Source organism: Antechinus flavipes, chromosome 1 (genome assembly GCF_016432865.1).
Source record: "Antechinus flavipes isolate AdamAnt ecotype Samford, QLD, Australia chromosome 1, AdamAnt_v2, whole genome shotgun sequence".
NCBI classification, from domain to species: Eukaryota; Metazoa; Chordata; class Mammalia; order Dasyuromorphia; family Dasyuridae; genus Antechinus; species Antechinus flavipes.
The window spans coordinates 167,608,934-167,630,773 of NC_067398.1; the positions used below are offsets into that span (position 1 = coordinate 167,608,934).

Genomic DNA, 21,840 nt, shown 5'->3' on the forward strand with positions numbered 1-21,840 from the left:
TGCTGGTTCTTTCTTTCTTTCCAGGGCCAAGTCTCTGCAGCATAGCTGAGCCTGCTATTACTAATCAGCTGGGATTCCCTCAGTCTTCTTAAACTCAGACCTTCTACTGTAGAAGGTGTCCTCAAATTATGGCCCACAGACTAGATGTGGCAGCTGAGGACAATTATGCCCCTCAGCCAGGGCTATGAAGTTTCTTTATTTAAAGGCCCACAAAACAAAGTTTTTGTTTTTACTATAGTCCAGTCCTCCAACAGTCTGAGGGACAGTGAACTGGCCCCCTATTTAAAAACGTTTGAGGACCCTTGTTAAATCTGCACACTGTAGTCTGGGAGGTGAAAGTTTCTGTGATTTCTGCTGAGGTACCAGCTACAGCCAGCTAGCCTTAAGAGTCCCCATTTGATGTTTCTGAGTTACTCCAGAAATGTTTGTACTTCACTTGAGTTAATCCTCAGCCTGGGGGCTGATCAACCTGATCATTGAGACAGAATAATTCTCTCAAGTACAGGATTTTTCCATTGCAAGAGGCCCATCAAAGAGAATGTTTGTTCATTCATCCAGGAGGACTATGTTTACTCCAAGAACTGGCCAGAAAGAATCAAATTTCTCCGATGAAGGTTTCATTTCTCAAACATAAAGAGAATTGATTTAAATTTATAAATAATGGTGACTAGGTGGCACAGTGGGTACAGCACCAGCTCTGAAGTCAAGAGAGTTCAGATGTGACCTCAGACACTTACCACGTCGTAGCTGAATGTCCCTGGGTAAGTCACTTAACTCCAATTGCCTCAGCAAAATAAAGAAAGAGAGAAAGAATAATAAATTTATAAAAATAAGAGCCATTCTCCAATTGATAAAAGATCAAAATATATGAACAGTTTTCAGATTAAGCAATCAAAGCTATCTATAGTCATTTGGGAAAATGCTCTCACTATTGATTGGAGAAATGCAAATTAAAATACTTCTGAAGTATTGCCTTATATCTATTATTTATTATTTATCTATTATAGTCCTTTGGATTTGGTTCCAAATAGTTCTACACAATAAAAAATTTCTCAGTTCCCTCAACATTCTCTCCAACACTTGCCATTTTCCTTTTCTGTCCTATTAGCCAATTTAATAGATTGCCTCTTGCAATGGGAAAAATCCTGTACCTGAGAGAATTATTCTGTCTCAACGATCAGGTATTTAATGAGAATATTTAATATAGTGCCTTTTTTGTTCTCAGCCTATAAAAACCCCTTAGTGCAAAGAGACTTTGAGAACTTAGTTAGGAGGGTTGGGTACCACTTACCTAACACCATTTCCCACTAGAGACTCTGGATAGCTGTGACTCAGGTTCTCCCAAATGTTAGAATCCAGATGTTGCAACTTCCTCACTCACAGTGGTGATAATGTATGTTTTATGTTGTTTATAGTCTATTTGTTCCTTATATTGTCTTGGTGATCACTGTTAATTGCACATTACCTTTATGTTATAAGTTTCCCCTTTTTCTTATATCTCATTTAAATCAAGATTCTGAGCTGTAATAAACTTGTACCTATCCTCCAAAAAAAAAGAAACTTGATTCTTTTTTTTTTTTAATTACTGTTACTAAGTATATTTCCTCCATCCTATTTCCTATTCTGTTTATTCTGTTTTCTTTCTCCTTTCACCCGTTCCCTCTCAAAAGTGTTTTGCTTCTGGTAGAAGGATCCCTCCATCTGCCCTTTCTTCTATATCACTAACTCTCCCTTCTCCTCTCTCCTTCCTCTCCTACTTTCCTGTAAGGTAAGACAGATGTGTATATTATTATATGTGTATGCTATATGTAACACATGTGTATATCATTCTGCCTTTGAGACAATTCTGATGACTGTAAAGTTCATTCGCTCTCCCTTACCTCCTTTTTCTTCCCCTCCACTGTCTCTTTTATTTGAGATAATTTACCTCATTTTACTCTCCCTTTCCCTTTCTCCCAGTACATTCCTCTTTCTTACCCTTAATTTCATTTTTATATGTCATTCCTTTCCTATTCAATTCACACTTATAACCTCTATCTTTATATATATTCCTTCTAATTGCCCTAATAATGAAAAGGTTTTTATGAATTATATCATCTTCCTGTGTAAGTGTGTAAACAGTTTAACTTTATTAAGAACCTTATAATCTCCCTTTCCTGCTTACTTTTTTATGCTTCTCTTGAATTTTGTATTTGACAGTCTCAAATTTGCTATTCAAGAGGCAATTGGATGGTGCAGTTAAGGAGGACCTAAGTTCAAATACAACCTCAGACTCTTAACACTTAATTAGCTGTGTGACCCTGGGCAAGTCAAGTGACTCCAATTGCCTCAAAAAAAAAATTTAGGCTGCAAATTTTCTATTCAGCTCTGGTCTTTTCATCAAGAATGTTTGAAAATACTCTATTTCACTGACTATTGTCTTTTCACCTGAAGAATTATACTCAGTTTTGTTGAGTAGATGATTCTTAGTTGTAGTTCTAATTCCTTTGCCCTTCAGAATATTATATTCCATGCCCTTATCCTTTAATGAAGAAGCTGTTCAATCTCGTGATATCCTGACTGTGGCTCCACTATATTTGAATTGTTGCTTTCTAGATGCTTGCAATATTTTCTCTTTGATCTGGGAGTTTCATAATTTGGCTATAATATTCCTGGGAATTTTCATCTTGGGATCTTTTTCAGGAGGTGATCAGCAGATTTTTTCAATGTCTATTTTGCCCTCTGTTTCTAGAATATCAGGGAAGTTTTCCTCAATACTTTCTTGAAAATCTAGACTTTTTTTTTTTGACCCTGGCTTGCATAGTTTAATAATTCTAAACTGTCTCTCTTGAATTAATTTTCCAGCTTAGTTGTTTTTTCCAATGAGATATTTCATCATCTTCTATTTTTTTCATTTTTTTGGTTTTATTTTATTATCATTAGCCTTCATTTTTTCAGTTTTAATTTTTAAGGAATTATTTTCTTCAGAGAGCTTTTGTATCTCCTTTCCTATTTGGCCAATTCTACTTCTTAAGAAGTTTTTTTTCTTTTGGCCAATTCAGCCTTTCACTGGCTTTTTGTACTTCTTGCCATTTGGCCAAATCTATTTTTTAAAGTATTATTTTCTTCAGTATACACACACACACACACACACACACACACACACACACACACACACACACACATAAATATATTGGCTCATTTACCAAGCAATTGACTTTTTTTTTTCATGATTTTCTTGTATCACTCTTATTTCTCTTCCAATTTTTCTTCTGCCTGTCTTACCTAATTTTCAAAATCCTTTCTGATCTCATTGTGACCTGAGACCAATCCATATTTTTCTTGGAAGCATTAGATATTTTTACATTATTTTCTTCTTTTGAGTGTGTGTTTTGATTTTCTTTGTCATCAAAATGACTTTTTTTGGTCAAAATTGTTTTCTGTTGTTGGCTAATTTTCCCAGCCTATTATTGATTTTTAATCTTTCTTAAAGTAGTATTCTGCTTCCACACTGGAGGGCACATTGTCCCAAACTTTAGGGATTTTGTTCAGCCACTATACTTCTAGGGACCTGTAAGTTATTCCAAAGTGGTATGATATAAGAAAAGGTGTTACTACCTCTCCTGGTCTATGTTCTGTGAGAGACCACAAGCACTCTTTTCTGCTGTGGAACTGTGAGAAGAGTCCCTGCTCCACTGTGGCTGTAAGCTTTATTGTGCTAGTGCTTCTCCTCACCTTGGGACTGTCATTCAGAACTGTGACCCATATGAAGTATGGGCAAAGCTACAGAGTTCTGCCTCAATGCTAGCAAAGAGAGCCTCTGTAGTCTCTTTCCGACCAGTGATTTGGTCTTTACTGTCTGTTTGCCAAATGCTCTGGAAGCAGGCACTCCCAAGGGCTAATCCCAAGGTATGTTGGGTCTGGATCTGCATTGGACTGTGATGCACTTTCACTCAGGCATGACAGACCTTTCCCTCCTTACGTTCTAAGCTGTCTTTGGTTGGAAAATTGTTTCACCCCATTATGAAGAGAGCTGCTAAAAATATTTTTGTATACATAAATTTGTTTCCTTTTTCTTTGATATTTTTGGATATATAGATCTAATAGTGGTATTACTGGGCCACAGCGTATGCACACATAGTTTTGTAGATTTTGGGGACATAGTCCCAAATTGCTTTCCAGAATGGTTGAACTGGTTCATGATTCCAACAGTAATATATTATGTACATATTTCTCCACATTTCCTCCAGCATTTGTCATTTTCCTTTTCTGTCATCTTGAAGCAGATGGATGTGAAATGGTTTCTCATAGAGATTTTAATTTGCATTTCTCTAATTATTAGTGATTTGGAGCATTTCTTCATAGAACTATTTGATTTCTTCTTCTGAAAACTATCTATTCATATGCTTTCTCATTTGGGAAAAAAAGTGTGAAAAGGAGCCAAGGGAAATAGAAAATATTGTTTATTATTATTGTTTTAGGCACTTAAATCCCTCTTCTGGACACTGACTTTTTTATTCATACTTAAAAATTTCTTTTAAAGTATTCTTGATATGTTGTTAAGTAATTTGGAAAGAAACTCTTTTATATTTTCCCTTGGTTGGATCTTCTTCTTCTTCTTCTTCTTCTTCTTCTTCTTCTTCTTCTTCTTCTTCTTCTTCTTCTTCTTCTTTAGTAAAAATTAAAATCCTCATGATCAATTTTATAATGCATTTTACACATTTGTTAAAACTGTTGCAGTTTGTCCATGCCACTTACATTAATATATAATAAAGATCTCCTCAAGCTTTTCTGACAGTTAGCAAATCCTCTCATTGGGAATTCATTTTCCTCTAACCCATATCTACTTCAAGTACTTTATTTAGCACTTGAGTTAATTAAAGATCAAGGTTTGCCAGTTTCACAGCTGTTGACTTAACATCTTTTAATTTTTTTTCCTTTTGGAAATTAAAGTTATCCAGGCATTTTCATCCTAAACGTTATATAAGGCTTCTGAGCTCAAAGAGGATTTTCCCCCGTTCTTTGTTTGAGAAGGAAATAGAGTGTAATGAATTGAGCAAGGAAGTGAGAGCCAGGATGCTTACATGACCTTGGACAAGCCACAGAGCTTTTTGCATATTTATCTATCAGTAAAATATACCTGCTAAAATGGTAGTTTACAGGCTGACCATTCTATTTCCATATTTAGTGAAAATTAATAGTTTCTGCAAAAGCACTTTGAAATCCTTATTTGAAAGGTCATTAGAAGATGTCAAAACTGTTATTAAAAAAAACAACAAATATTAATGTTATTTCCCCCCACTACTGCCCACCTGCTTCCAGGTGATGCACATCCTAATTCTTTCATTTGGCAGAAGCAATTGAAAGAGAAGTGGTTGATTTCACTTTCCATGTATCAGTGCAAGGTCTTCCCTGTTTGCACAATACATTCCAGCTCAGAGGCTGCTTGTTATTGGTGGAATGGGCTCTCGGTCACATGGCACGAGGGAGTGCTCCCTGGTTCTCCCCTGATTGTTTTCACGGATTAACAGATGTGCTTGGCTTGAAGAAACTGATTAATTTCTTGATGGAAAGAAAAACCCCTTTCCGCTTTTCACTCATTTTTTTATCTGTAGGATTTTCCCTGACAGCTGACCAAATGTTTGCAAGCATGAATATCAGGTAAGTGTCTTCATATCCCATGTCTGAGAATGAATGCATATGAAAAATTAGAGTTCTGAGGTTATTTTGTTTCTGCACTTTGAACTGCAGTTTAACATAAGCAAAGCTGATTAATCTATTCTAAATCTGATCCTAAGAAGTATTGAACTCTGGGAAAAATAAGTATTTCTAGGTCTTGAAACAAAGTCTAACCCTGGCCATGCCTGCTGTAAGATATTATTATTCCATGATCTGTAATAATCCTACAACATGGAATATGTGTGCATGTATATGTCTTCAAAAAATGACAGCACCTAAAGATGCATTCTCCTTGTTTATTTTATATGTAGTGTTTTTTTTTAACCACTTCACTTATTGATATATTAGAAGTGACAGATGAAAATATCACCTATATTTCCATTATCTTTTTGGAGTTTTCTTTTGCATCACAAGGGGGAATGTAGACAGAAATTATGTAATGATATTACAAAGAAAAAATCACTTTTATAGCACCAACTTTCAAAAAGTAACTAGCAACATTAAGTTATTTAATTTATATTTCCCAATTGCCAATAACATTCAGCTTCTTAGAAGTTATGTGATCTGAAGATGCACATGATGAGTTGTCTAAAGTTGTATTAAAAGAACTTTGACACAATATATAATAGAAAAGAAAGATAATAGGCATTTCTTGTGTATAATTGATTTTATCATGCTAAAAATATTACATTTGCAAATCTTAAAAGGTCTTGAACAAATATGTACACAAACATATTTGATCAACTTATATTTTTTATTATAGATGGCTTATATGGATACATATGCATATGCATGTATCTTTAAACGTACATATTTGGTCCAGACCTGTGATACATACATGTGTACACAATAGAAATACTTCCATGCCAGTATCATGTGTGCATATGAATGTATTTGGTTCAAGTCTATGATTTCAGCCTCATAAAGAACTTCCAGGTGTGGAAACTCCTTCTACCAATGAGGATTTGTGACTTATTTGTAACTTCTAGTTTTAAAGAATTCTCTGGGACCTTAAGAGATTAGGAGCCTTACAAATAGCTATCATTGTCAGAGGAAAGACTTGAACTTAAAAGTCTTCCTCATTCTAACACTGGCCTTTTATCCCCAGCTTGAGGCTGCTTCTCATTATATAAATGTCCTATTAAAATTGTGTCTGAAATGAAAGGTATTTTTCAGTTCTTTTTGTGTGATGATTGAAAATTCTGAAACCTAAGAGAAAAATGATGGATTAAAATAAATCCAAAGGCAAAATAAAGCTTTGAGATATATAAGTCCCATTTCTTCCTTTTGAACCTAGAAACAGTGATAAATTACCAAAGAGACAATTTAGAGCTATTTAGGAGCCTCAAAGATGAGTAGAAATGAAGCAAGGAAAATTCAAACTGGCTTTTGCCCATGGACTCTGGTTTCAAACTGTTGATTTAGATGCTGGTCACAGCTGTGCTCTATTTAACCATCTTTCCTTTATTTTAATCTGATTATTTTAATTTAAAAATTTTTTTGGACAATAGCTTTTTATTTTCAAAGCACACACAGAGATAGTTTTCAACACTTATGCTTGCAAAACCTTCTATTCCAAATTTTTCTTACTCCCTTTTCGCACCTCCCTCCCCTAGACAGCAAACAATTCAATGTATGTTAAACATGTGCAATTCTTCTATACACATGTCCATATTTATTATGCTGCACAAGAGAAATCAAATCACAGAGGAAAAAACGAGAAAGAAAAAAATCAAGCAAACAATAAAAAGTGGAAATACTGGGTTGTGATATATGTTCAGTCCCCACAGTCCCCTCTCTGGGTGCAGATGGCTGTTTCCATCACAAGAGTGGCTGAATCACCTCGCTATTGAAAATAGTCACATCCTTCAAACTGATCAGCATATAATCTTGTTGTTGCTGTGCACAATGTTCTCTTAGTTCTACTCACTTCATTTAGCATCAGTTCATGTAAGCCTCGCCAGGCCTTTCTGAATCATCCTGCTGATCATTTTTTATAGAATATTATTATATTCCATTACATTTACATACCATAACTTCTTCAGCCATTCTCCAACTGATGGGAATCCATTCAGGTTTCAGTTCCTTGCCATCATAAAAAGGGCTGCTACAAACATTTATGCACATATAGGTCCTTTTCTCTTTTTTATGATTTCTTTGGAATACAGGGCCAGTAGAGCTACTGCTGTATGGAAAGGCATGCATACTTTTTTAGCCCTTTGGGCATAGTTCCATATTGCTTTCCATAATAGTTTAACCATCTTTTGGAGAAAATTCTGAAGGCCTATCCTCAGGATCTAGATCCAGCATGGTGCCTGTGGGTGGAGGATACATGTTCCCCAAGTAAAGATAGGGACCATAGTCTCTTGGAAGCTATTAAGTCTAAATCTAGCACCATTTTCATACATTTCTGGCTCAGGCTCATCTAGCCCTCGTGATTCTAAGCCTTTTCTGGTTTGGCCTCCTTTCCATAAGCTGGATGCACTCTTAACCTGTGATCCATGAACTTAAAAAATTATCTAAAAACACAAGAATGTGAATCTAGTATATTTATACGCTATTGCAACTTACCCTGCCACTCATTACCAAATTCCAAAATAGCAGGTTGTCATAACCTGATTTAATCTAAAGGTTTTCCTGCTTTGATTTTGTTGCCCTAGATCCTATTTCATCAAGAAATGTAAGCAAGCTATCTTATATAATTCATAATTGTGAGTTTTAAATTTTTTTGTTTTTTTCTTTGTAATTAAAATGTAGTTGAAACTTATTTTGAGAAATAAAACCTAGATTGAAACACTAAATTGTAAGAATACAGTCTGAAGTTAGAAAACCACATCATTACTGGCCACTGTAGAGGGCTGATGGAGTTAGTTCTGGGATGCATATGGGAACCTGCTTTCTTCTCCTGTCCTGCTTCCCCGTCCAGATTTGCATCAGACACATCTTTGAATGGCCCTGAGATGCTATAAACAAATGACAAATGACTTGGAGGATCTGTAGAATGATGGATCCCCCTGTAAGGTTTCATGTTGGGGTAGAGGGCTCTCCAATACTGGAACAGGGAACCATACTGAGTATCTTTAGCTATCAGAGAATACTATTATTTGAGAAAATACATGATTCTGTCAATATTTTCATTACAGTTAATGACAACTAGTTTTTTTCAAACTTTTATTTATTTGATTTTATATTTGTTATAGGTTTATTCAATTTGTTGGTGATATTTTTTTATTTTAGATTAAAATTTGCACTTGCCATTTTAAAAATCTGTCAAGTTTTAAAATTAAGAACATAATATTTTTATATCTCAAAATTAAAATGTTATTTGGTAAATAAAATCATAGAATAACCCCATTTTTAAAACTGCAGAACTTAAAAATGATTTTAGTGTGACTCTGTAGTTTGAGTGTAATTAAGCTTGAATATTCATTTATTCATATGTTTATTCATCTCCATAAACAACTAGGAAAAGTTCCCAAAGCTTTTGTGCTGAGTAGATCTACACGGTCTTATTCTGCCTCTGAATGGAAATTACAAATTTCTTTAAATCCAGAGAGAAGAAGAATCTCTTTTGCTTCCCAATCTTTCCATGGACGTGAACCATCTTTGGCTCAAAAATAAGAAAGCAACCTAAACAGCCTTCAAAAGATGATCCACAATCTTCAGAGCCACTAAGAAACTTGTCAGAATGGAAATCCATGGTCTGTACAGTATGCCTGGGAAAATCCTCAGGTAGACCAGCCTTCCCCAGTCAGAACTGTGCCTCTGACTGATGGTATGTTTAGCAACATTGTACTCTTAAGTCCAGAAGTGGGAGATGTCTTTCTTGTGTGGATCTCCTTGAAAAGCTCCCTCCCCCACAGGTTTATAAAATTACTTTCCAGCTAGAGTGTTAGATTGAAGAAAGGGCAGTGTAATATTTTTTGAACTATGCACAGTTTTTGCTTTTTCTGGAGTTCTCACTTTATTTTCTCTTAAATTCAGATGTCTGGCACAAACTTATGACATCATCTATTATCAGATGGATATTCTTAATATATATTTTGAGCATCTTTTTCTAGATGTTAAAAAATAATGTGATGAAAATAACCTCAACATAAGAATTATAATTATATTAATTTAATCCCACATTAGCTGTCCTATGTTTTAAACATGTATATACAAATGTGAATTTTAGTTTTCTATCATAATAAGGGTTATTCTGGGGAGCACAATGCCCTACATTAAATTAAATGAATCAGTCATTCATTTATTAAGAGCCTACTGTGTGCTATGCACAGTACTAGATATTGCATTCAAAAAGATGAAAGACAAAAATAGTCCCCTCTCACTGGAGTTCCTTCTCCTGGGGTGCACATTGATGAATATGTGGAGAATACAAAATAAATACAAGACAATTTTTTTGTGGGGGAGGAGGGCATAAGCAGTTAGAAGGATCAGGAAAGATATGGACCTCATGATTTTAAAAGAAGGGAAAGGAAAGTATTAAGTATTTATATGGTACAGGATATATATACGCTGTGGGGAATATGGGGTGTTCAGGAAGACTAGCATCTTTGGTGTGAGGTCTTGCCAAGCATTTTTCAGAGCTGCTCACTCACCTTTGATGTCTACCTAGCATTCAAATTTCACCAGTGACCCCAAGAAGCTTGTAGCATGCACAGTAACAACACCACAATTAAAATCATCTCAGCAGATAGATGGGCAAGTAAGTGCAGCTACAAATCATTAATATTTAGAGAAATTCAAATTCAAGCATGGCTAATGCTACATTCTCTTTGACAGTGCATTCAGCGTAAGTCTGGCTATCTAATTCACAATTATAACAAAAAAGCATCTGTTATTCTGATGATGGTTGGAGAAATTGGTTGCTCTTTTTTGCTCCTGTGTTCCACACTCAAGAAGACCCAGAGCCTGCTGAATATGACTTTGGTTGTCTCAACTTGGATATTTTTTGGCAGTGGTTTCTGTGCTGCATAAATAGCTTTGATGGCATTAGATGCATGAGGGTCATGTACTAAGCCCTTGGAACAATCTCTGCTGCATAATTTTTATTCTTGTATTTTCAGGACCCACAGTGCTTATCTCTATCAGTTTCTGTACACATTCCTCCATTCTGAGGAGGAGGAACTTGATAAGCTTTTCTCCTTAGTGCTGAAAAAATTATCATAGGAATCTTCTGATCCTGTCATTCAATAAACATTTATTAGCCACCTAATATGTACTAAGCACTAAGCTAAAGCTCTGGGGGTACAAAAAAAGGCAAAAGATAGTCCCTGTCCTCAAGAATTCCACAAACTCATGGGGGAGATAATAAGAAAGCAAATTTGTACAGATGAACTCCATTCAGGATAATTGAAAAATAATGAACAGAGGGAAGACCCTAGAATTGAGAAGCTGGGGAAGGCTTCTTGTGGAACAGAAGTAGGGAAGGCTTCTTAAATTTTTTTGCACTTCCTTTTCATTGGAGAAATCTTTTTGTTACCCTGGATATATAGGTATATAAATCAAACATATATTGATAATCATAATTTTGCAACTCCCACATTGTTACATGATCCCACATAGGGTTACGATTTACAGTTTAATAAGCTTTGTTGTAGAAGATGGATTTTTGTTAGAATATGAAAGAAGCTAGGGAAACCAGTAGGCAATATTGATTAGGGAGAACATTTCAGATATAGGAGAGAGCTAGAGAAAATGCCTGGAGCAAAAGAGATAAAGTGGTTTGTTTTTGAAGTAGACATGAAGCCAATGTCATTAAGTGGAAGAGTGCTTAGTGGGGGAGTAAAATATAAGAAGAATGGAAAGATAGGAAGGGGCTAGGTTATAAAGGACTTTGGATGCCAAAGAGAGTATTTTGTCTTTGCTCCTAATGGTGATAAAGAGCCACTGAAATTTATTGGCAGGAAAACATGGTCAGTCCTGCATTTTAGGAAAATCAATTTGGCTGAATAGAGGTAGATAGGATTGGGGAATCCCTGGACCAGATTGGTAGCTGTGTCAGAGGAGAAAAAGGGGCATATTCAAGAAATGTTACAAAGACAAAATTGACAGACTTTGGCAACAGATTGGATATGAGGGGTGAGGGACAATGGGGAGTTAAGATGACACTTAGATTATGAGCCTGAGTGACTGGGAAGATGATGCTGCACTCTTTAGTAATAGGAAAAGTAGTTGGGAGAGAAAAGGTTTAAGGGGAAAGATAATGAGGTTCACCTTCCTCAAACCTCTAAGCTTAAGTTTGTATACATTTATGTCAGGTAACATCTGGCTTTGCCTGTATGAGATTTTCTATTACTTTGGCAGCTGTCCCTCTTTCTCTGTTAACACTTATCACTTTGCCTGGTTTTAGGGGTCTTCCATTTTCCCAGGTGCACTGTTGCCTATCTAACTTAAATCTCCCAAGATGATTCTTTCAAACTGTAGCAAAACTGAAATCAGAAAAAGTATGCAGCCAGAGTCTCTCAAGCATCCTCTTATTTACTAGCAATATAGGGGTACAGTTTAGGCATTTCAGTGGTAAGTTCTTTCTTTCTCTTGGGATTTCTACAATCCTATAACAGGTAAATTCCCAGAATGATAGTTAAGAAAAACTCTTGTCCTCAAAGATTCTTTTTACAATGTTTCCTTGCAAAATAAAAGTTACCATTGGCTAAGAAAAACCCCATTCTTTATCTTACAGTTCTTCTATAACCATTTCTGTGAACAGTGTCTCTAGAAGGACAGTTAAAACTTGAACCCTTCTTAAATGACAGTTAAAAACTCTGTGTTCTCACACACTTTTTATAGAGCAAAGTTAAATCTTATTTCCTACTGACTTCTTAAGAAAAGTAGTTAAACTGTCATTATTCAATATTACTTCTTAAAGACAGAGGAACACTATCCTTTCTGTGGGAGAGACCATTGATAGTCACAATAGATTTCTTAAATGTGTTAGTTTTTTGTATAAAAGCAGGCTTCTTCCCTTTATTTTTACGTTAGAATTCCTCTAATTTCCTCTTTTTCCTGGGGATATCTTATAGCCACATTTTTGTTATGTCTAATTCTTCATGACCCCATTTGGGGATTTCTTGGCAAAGATACTAGAGTAGTTTGCCATTTCCTTCTGTAGCTCAGATGAGAAAACTGAGGCAAACAGGGTAAAGTGACTTAACTAATAAATATTTAAGGCCAGAAAATAACTCTTCCTGATTCCAAGCCTCTATTCATTGCATCACTTAGCTGCCCAAGTTATTATTGAGTCATTTCAGTAATGTTCAATTCTTTGTAATCCCTTTTAGAAATAGAAAAAAAAATCAGCACTACTGATAAATATATTGAAAAAGTCTGAAAATGTATGCAGTGTTTAACACCTATAGACCTCTCTTCTATGAAGGAATACGTTGGTGATGTCTTCTCAGATATCTTCTCCTGCTTGATCTTAAATTTTTTATTGCATGAAATTTGATTTTTTTGGTGTATAATTGTTCTTTCATTTACATTGCAATTACCATATATATTGTTTTCTTGGCTCTGTTTACTTTATTCCACATCAGTTCATCTAGGTTTTTCATGCTTCTATATTTTCATCACACATAATTTCTTAGAGCACAGTAGTATTTCATTACTTTTATTTGTCACAATTTGTTTAGCCATTTCTCAATTGATGGACATCTATTGTATTTCTAACTCTTAGCTATCATAAAAAAGTACTGTTATAAATTGAAGTATATGGAGATTTTTTTCTTAGCAATGACTTCCTTGGCTTACAAGTGACATAATGAAATCTTTGACTTTCCAAAATGATTATATCATTTCAAAACTTCATCAACAATATGTTAGGGTGCCCATCCCATCACAACCTCATTGACATTGACTATTGTCATTTTTGTGTCATTTTTGTCAGTTTTCAAGATTTGAAATGAAATATGAGTTGTTTTCATTTACATTTATTTTGTTAAATTTTTTTTTTAATTTTCAAATTTTCTTTTTGATTTGGAGCATCTTTTCATGTAGTTGCTTATACTTTACAATTCCTTTTGAACTGTTTGTTTATATTCTTTGACTACTTAGCTATTATGGAATGGCTATTATTCATATGTAAGTTAATTTTTAAGAGAATGAGTTCAGTTTTGATCCAACTTCCTCAAACATCTCAGCTTAAGTTTGTATATATTTATGTCAGGTAACATCTGGCTTTTCCTGTATGAAGTCAGTCTTGTATTGAATATATATTTAAAAATTAAAAAGACAAATAAATAAACATAAAATGAATAGAAAGGAGGAGAAATAGATAAACTTGAACCCCCCCCAAATATAGAAATGTTAAACAAAACTAAGCTGGTTCTTTGAAAAGACTAATAAAATGAATAAAATTTTAGCCAATCTGATTAATAAGAGGATAGAAAATTAAGTTTACAAAATAGCAAATCATTAAGGTGAAATCAAAACAAATTAGTAGAACCTTCTGTGCACATTATATGCTAACAAATATATATTATATCTTAACTAATGGAAGATCAAATAGAAATCTTAAATAATCTAATCTCAGAAAAGTAAACAGACATAATTATTAAAAAATTACCAAAGAATAAAAATTTCTGGCCTCAATGATTGAATAGAATTCTATCAAACTTTTAAGGGTGACTTCTTGCCATCTAAAGTTTTAAAAGCAGAGAAATTCTACTTTTAAATTTTTATGAGATCTGAAGTAGAGAAATTTCTTTAGCATTAAAAAATTTTAAATTCATGAATACTTTTGGTCTGGTCTTTAGCAGTAGTGAGATTTGGAATTGCTCTCATGAATTATTTTTGCTTCTCTGTGATAGATATCATGGAGTATAGATGCTGAAATTGTTCAAAATTAATACATAATGATGAATAAATTTCTGTTATTATTGGAGCCTCTTAATAATTGCAACTCCTGTTCAGTTATGAAAGGTATCATGATATATATCTAGCTTCAAAGCCAAAAGACCTGGTCCCAAATATTACCTCTAATATATGTCTGCTTTTTGATGCTAAGTAAATCATTTAATGTCTCACTGTACCAGGCTACTCTCTTAGACTAGAAATTGCACAGAAGGTTCTGACCTTTGTGGGTAAAAGGATCTTCATCACTTGAGAGTTCCATATCAGTGAAATCCCTTGAAATCCCAGGTCTGGTTCTCATCTCTCCAGTGTTCAGGTGAAGTGAGGATTAGAAGCCTCTGAGAGTCTGTACATTTGTGCTTCTGTGAAATGTATCCTAAATTCTTCACCACATGTTAAAATGGGAACATGCATAGTTTTAGTTTAGTTTATTGTCAGGAGCCAATGATGTGATGTTTGTATAATACAAAAAAAAAAAAAAAAACAATGTCATTTATTTGTTTGTTTTCCTCATAGCACTGTTTCTTTGGCAGATCAGAGGCATGATGGAGATGTGAAGACAATCTCAAATTTTAAATCAAAACCAACCCCACAGGTATGGATGGGTCAGGAAATTATATCATGTCTTTTTCTTAAATATATTGAATAGTCCCATTGTTAAAAGCAATTAATGACCCCATTTCAGTGATTGCTGAATTCTCAGTGTGAGATTCAGCTTGACTTTTTCATCCTGCAGATTGGGGAAGCATAGAAGGGACCCAGAAATCATTGGCTGTAACTCTAACAAAGGCTCAAAGACTTTAAATGACTTACCTAGAACCATATAACTACTAAATAGCAGAGGTAGGATATGACTCCAGTGCTTCCTGATTTCAAGTCCTGTACTGTATCAACTATGCTACAGGCAATGTACTGACATTGCCTATCAATACCATTTAGCACTGCTCCTTGGTATAGGGAATAGAATCAAAAATGGGTTTTTGATCCTCTTCTGGTACCATGGTAATCTATTTTCCTTAGAGCTATTCATGAAACCAGTGATCCAGAACTATTTGCTTTCTGTATTTATTACTTATATTTTAAGTATTTCTTTACATTTGTTTGCTTTGGAATTCAAGCTCTGTGTGTGTGTGTGTATGTGTGTGTGTGTGTGTATGTGTATTGTTGTTTTTTTTTTTTTTTGCATTTTTGCTACTTTCTGAATTATTTCTAATTTTCCAAAGCCAATGCTACATACTTACACTAATCTAATGGAGCCAAATCTATTGGCTTTTAGGGCGCAATTACATGCTTCATTTAAAAGTTGATTTACTAAAAAGCTAGATTGGGTTGATTTATTTTGCATAAGAATTTTCCAGCCACTGAAGTCTATAATCACCTGCATTTTATATCACTATGTTAGTGTTGCTTTGAGGTATACGTCTTCCCTCAATTAGGTTACAATGGTTAAATGACTAAATATTAGTAACTATTTGTCCTTTTTGATTCTGAGATTCTTTTTATTTTTCTGAACTTCATTGTTGAATTTCCCAGCATCTGTTAGATGTTTATAATCCTGCTACCCCTGTGGCAACATTCACTACCTGATAATTTTATATTGGAATTTGTGAAACTTAATAGCCAAGAACATTTTTGTTCTTAATGTCCTCATGCTTTAATTGTAGGGGCAATCTGTTTAAGAGAGGCAGGTTTTCTTTTAGATGTAGAATGTTCTGTTTATGATGAGACCATTTTTAAAAAGATAAAACACATAACAAAACATTTTATTTCAAACAGCTATAAATGGGAAGTTGTTAGAGGACTAAAGGTAACAAAAACTTTGTTTCAGATGTGATTGTTCTGTTTTCTGTCTTTGTTTCAATTTCTCAGGCACCTCATAAAACAATCTCCATCCTGGAACTTGAGCTTTTAAGTTACAAAAGTAATAATAGTAAATGTTTATATAATGTTTACTATGTTTCAGGTACTGGATGCTAAGCACTTTATAATTATTGTCTCACTTGATCCTTATAACAACTCTGGGAGGTGGCTTATATTGCTGTCTCCATTTCATAGTTGAGGAAACTGAGGCAAACAGTGATTTGAGTGACTTACACTAGTCAGTCATATAGTTAGGAAATGTCTGATACTAGATTTGAACTCAGATCTTCCTGACTCCAGACCCAGTGCTCTGTACGCTATGGCTTCACTTAGGGACAAGTCTTTTCCCTCCCTTTAGAACTTGTTTCTTTGTAAAATCAAGGAAATAGAATGACTCTTTGATCCCTATGATCTCTTCTAGTTTAATTTCAGACAATTAATCAAGAAATATTTATTAAAACCTATGGTGTGGAAGGCATTGAGCTCAGTTATAGGTATACAAGTATAAAGATTACACAATCTCTGCTCTAAAAGTTTACATTCTAATGGGGACACCAAAATATGTACAGCATAAATATAAAGTAGATAAATACGAACATATATATATATATATATATATATATGAAATAGTTAAATATAAAGCAGTTTGGGATGAGGAACTGATGGGACCACAAAAGGTTTCATGTAAATATGATATTTGAGTTGTATCTTAAAGGAAGAGGGAAACTGTGAGACAGGCAAGGAAGAAGTGTATGTCAGGCTTGATATTTTGACTAACTATTTTTGGAGGGTGTTTTTGGCTTCAAGCTCTCTTGATCCCTTCTGTAAAAACATTTATTTGTGATATTATAAAGGTTGCCACTCTGTTTCCTGATCCTGTTCTCCCAGGTTTCAATCTTCGATGCCAAGTATTACTTCAAGCCACCTCCCTTTGGTACCTAGTTATCAAGAAAACTAGTTTAAATTGAAAATTTCCTAATGATCTGATTCCTCTGTGGTAGATGAATTCTCATTTGATCTAGAATGAATGACTTCATGAATTGTGGGGTTCTTATTTTGGATGTTGTGTCTATATGATGTATACTTCTAATCCTCCAACTGGGTATGCTTATGATTTGCAGTACTTTCTCTAGGTGCAAAAAAATCAGAATTCCAATTATGGGTCTGTTATTATCTAGGACATCTAACATTTCTACATGTGACCTCTGGACTTTTTGATTTCTAGAAAAGCTTTTATATTATGAAGAATTAAGCTCTTTTTTGTTGTCTTTTTAAAAATTTGCCTAATTAGGGCATCAACTACAATCTCATGAAAAAAGGAAATCTAGAGAGAAAACCTTGGAAGACCTTCAGCCCCAGACATCTCATTCCCATTAATGTCTCAATCAATGGAACTCCTTGCATTCTTTTCTGGGCTAAGAGAATAACAATTAAATTTAAAAACCAGCCTTTGTTGGACCTCACAGATAAAACATTTGGAAAAGAGGCAAGAGTGGATGTTGGCAATTCAAACTGCAGTGAAGAACATGCCATGTAAGTATGAAATCTCTCCAATGGGGGCATTGGGGTTTAGAAATTGTATTGTTGCTGCCACCTCTCCTAACCTATCATTAGATAGTAAAACAATGGTGAGGACTTTTGTAATATTTGATATCTCTTGTGTTAGAAAGAAGAAATAGGTCCCTTTGGGATTGACCCTGAAATTTTTCTTCAAGGAATATCAGATCATAGTTTCAGGGCTAGCAGGGTTCTCAGAGGTCTAGTCTAGCTCCCTCATTTTATAGAAGAGAAAGTAGAACACCAGAGAGATCAGTTCAGTTGTTTTTCAGTTATGTCTGACTCTTCATGACTCTCTTTTGGGGTTTTCTTGACAAAGATATTGGAACTGTTTACCATTTCCTTCTCCAACTCATTTTACAGATGAGGAAACTGAGGCAAATGAGGTTAAGTGATTTGCCCAGGGTCACACAGCCACAGGCAGGATTTGAACCCAAGTTTTCCTGGCTTCAAGTCTACCTGTTTATACAGTAAGCCAAATGGATAAAATAGCAAAACCTGATTGCCATTTATATTTTTCTATGTGAAACCTTTATCCAGGCTCTAATTTGTGACATTGGGAGCATCTTTTGCCCTTTAGCCCCACTGTACTCTTAGTAGAGGAAATAAGGTTTCTCGACCATGTGTGCTACAAAAGATCACTGAAGCAGCAGTGAGACTCCTGTGACTTTGATGGAAGCAGAACACACATGAAAAGAGTTAAACTATGTCCAAGAGCAATTCAGGAGTGATGGAGTTTTCTTTTGTCCCCCAAAACTATGAACATGTATAGGTCAGTAATGGACTAAATAAACACACACACACACACTATATATATATATATATATATATATATATATATATATATATATTTAAGTCTTCCTGACTCCAGGGCCTGCTCTATCCACTATGCCACTTAATTGCCTTATTAGTTCACTTTATTTGCAAAGTTCTTTCCTTGAAAAGCCTTGGGAAGTTGATAGTGCTAAGTATTATAATCTTCATTTAATTTGACCCAATTCACAGTCCAAATAAAGAGAAGTAGGCCTTGAATTCAGACCTTATGAATCTAAGTTCACTGCATATTCTACTATATCATATTAATTTCCATACATTGGACCTGACAATTTGCAGATGAGCATTTCTATTTTGAATAGACTCCAGAGAGTCATTTACAATCATTCATAATGCTGAGGATTATTCATTTTAACTTAAACCAAGCAAATAAACAAACTAGGAGCTAATTCTCCAAAGCTGTAGTCAGGAAACATTTCCCAGAAAATAAGTAGGAATAAATTCTTCTACCTTTCCAGGATTTTCAAAGTCTGCCACATAAGGGATATCTTATAAATACCTATTAATGGCTTCATCAATTTATTTTGCTTAGCTCATGTCATAGGTAATATTTAACATTAACATGACTATGAACCACCTTTTTAATGACTGTGTAATGATCGGTTTTGAATGGTCTTAAGTGGTACTCTGAGATTGTGTTCAGCTACTGGCAAATGGGTGGTTCCTATAAATGAATAATTGCCTGGAATATATATTTATTTTTTTATATAAATATTTCAATCAGAAATACCTTTTTCCTCCTGAACTTCACCCCTCACTTTTTCATGAAAAATAAAACAGATTATTATGTTGTTATTTATTTCCAAGTCAAAATTGGTTTATGTTATTCTTGATGCCATTGTTATTAATAAGTATTAATAAGAAAATTAGATTCCATCAAGATAAAAATTTTAACTCTTCCTCCAGGTGAGATATATTGTAATGAACTGAGTAATAGCTGATGGCCTTTGCCTCAGATAGTAACCTCCAGAGGGTCTTTCTTATCTGATGCTTTGTACAAAGGAGGCTGTGTCATTGTCATTTTCTTATACCCTAGTCAGAGCACTTTGATGATTAGGAGCAGAAAGTCAGGACAGTTATCTCCTGCCCCTCTGACTCATTTTTAAAGGAACCAGATCTTCTTCTTATAAAGGTCTTGAAAGCCCTCAGAAACCACTGATGCCTTCACATCAAAAGAGCTCTTGAATAGGTCTCAAAAAACCTTGCTTTTAGTCTTGATTTTGCCCCTCAGTTGATGTTGTTAGCTAAGATACAGAAAAAAAAAGACGAAGAAGATGAAGAAGATGAAGATGAAGAAGAAGAAGAAGAAGAAGAAGAAGAAGAAGAAGGAAAGAAAAAAAAGAAAAATAGAAGAAAGAAGAAAGAAAAAATAGAAGAAAATAGAAGAAAGAAGAAAGAAAGAATAGAAGAAGAAGGAGGAAGAGGAGAAGGAGGAGGAGGAGAAGGAGGAGGAGGAGAATGAGGAGAGGGAGAGAGGACAAAGAAGAAATAACAATATCCTGCCTTCCTTATAGAACTATCATAGAAATCAAATGAAGTAATACATGAAAAAGTTCTCATTATTACATGGTTAAATGCTCTATAGATTTAATTTATTTACACTTAGAGGAGTCATGGTTTCTTTGGTATGAATACTCTCTTCACCAAAGTGAATTAATAATACCACAGTCATTTGATAGATGCTTTTTGAAAGTTAATATGGTCAGAAAATTTATCTTCTAGCTGCCAATCTGGTGATGAGCTTCTCTGTATTCAACTAGCCTGGATCTAAGATGATAGACCCGCTGCACACCTTTGGAGAGTTTCTAGCTTCATAGGACTGGCATTACCTAAGAAAATTCAGAGTTACTGAAATACAATGAAGCATTGGAGGAGTTATAATAATGAAGGATACATATATAAGGTTTCATTATTATTACTGCTTTTGCTTATGTTAATAATATATTTAGGGGTTGAATTATAAATTTTCTATAGAAGTTTTGTCAATATAAAACAATTGCTACAATAAAAAAAAAATGGAAAGAACTTCCAAATTACATAACCAAGAAGTGATTGAGTCCTTGCTGCACAGGAAGACAGAAATGCCAAAAGAAATGCCGTGTCTATAATGTCTATAAACTCATGGAATTACAGAACTGGAGAATTGAAAGGGATCTCAGCAGCCATCTAGTTTAATTGACATATAAAAGGAATACCACTATATAATTCCTAATAAAGAACCATCTAGCTTCTGTCTAAAGACATCCAAGGAATTATGACCTTACCACTTCAGTTTTGGAAAGCTGTAATTGGAAAGCATTTCATAAAATCAAAACTCAATTGGTCTCTTTGTAACTTCCTCATATTGGTCTTGGCTCAGCCCTCTGGGACCAAATAGATCAAATTGAATCTTTTTTGTACATGACAACCTTCCAAAATATAAAATCTTGAATATTGATCTGTTGCATCCATCTGAGATTTCTTTTCTCCAAGGCACAAAGGATCAGTTAGACAACCTCTTATAGGACTCAGGTTCTTTCATTATTTATGAATGTTTTCCAGTTTATCCATGTCCTTAAACTGTGGAACCCACAATTGAAGCTAATCCTGCAGGGGAGGTCTGCCATTAACAAATTGTTATGAAGTGGGATGGTGGAAGATTGTGAGCAATATTGCCTTACAGAAAAGGGAAGAAGAAAGGAGGGGAAAATAAATGAGTACAAAATTTGGTGTGAAATCCAGCTAAATAAAAGCAACTAGTTGGTGCAATGGGCCAACTGAGACTGGTGGACCTGAGGTTAGGAGGACCTGTGTTCATTGAGGCATTTGGTAACTGCCTGACCCCACAGAAAGCTTCTTAACCTTTGTCTCACTTTGCTCACTTTAAAATATGTATAATAATAAACACTTACCTTTCAGGATTGTCATGAGGATCAAATGAGATATCAAGTATTTTGCAAACCTGGTTGCTATTTCTAGAATTTTATAGATGAAACAAGGAGATAAAAAGACAAAACCAAACCAAATTCCCAAAACCACTTATAATTTCAGTCGAGTTCTAATTAGTTGGAATATATAATCTTGGGTCTGGAGAACCAG

General features: G+C 34.6%; 1 protein-coding gene across 1 annotated transcript in view; it reads left to right on the forward strand.

Annotated features, from left to right (window-relative positions):
• The first annotated feature begins 5,477 nt into the window (after positions 1-5,477).
• LOC127559279 (V-type proton ATPase subunit S1-like protein) overlaps positions 5,478-21,840 on the forward strand; it is a 28,083-nt gene continuing 11,720 nt past the window's right edge. Inside the window, 3 exon segments of the mRNA XM_051992955.1 lie at positions 5,478-5,640; positions 15,028-15,106; positions 17,663-17,904. Of these exon segments, the coding sequence (XP_051848915.1) occupies positions 5,546-5,640; positions 15,028-15,106; positions 17,663-17,904 (416 nt within the window). The 5' untranslated portion in view covers positions 5,478-5,545.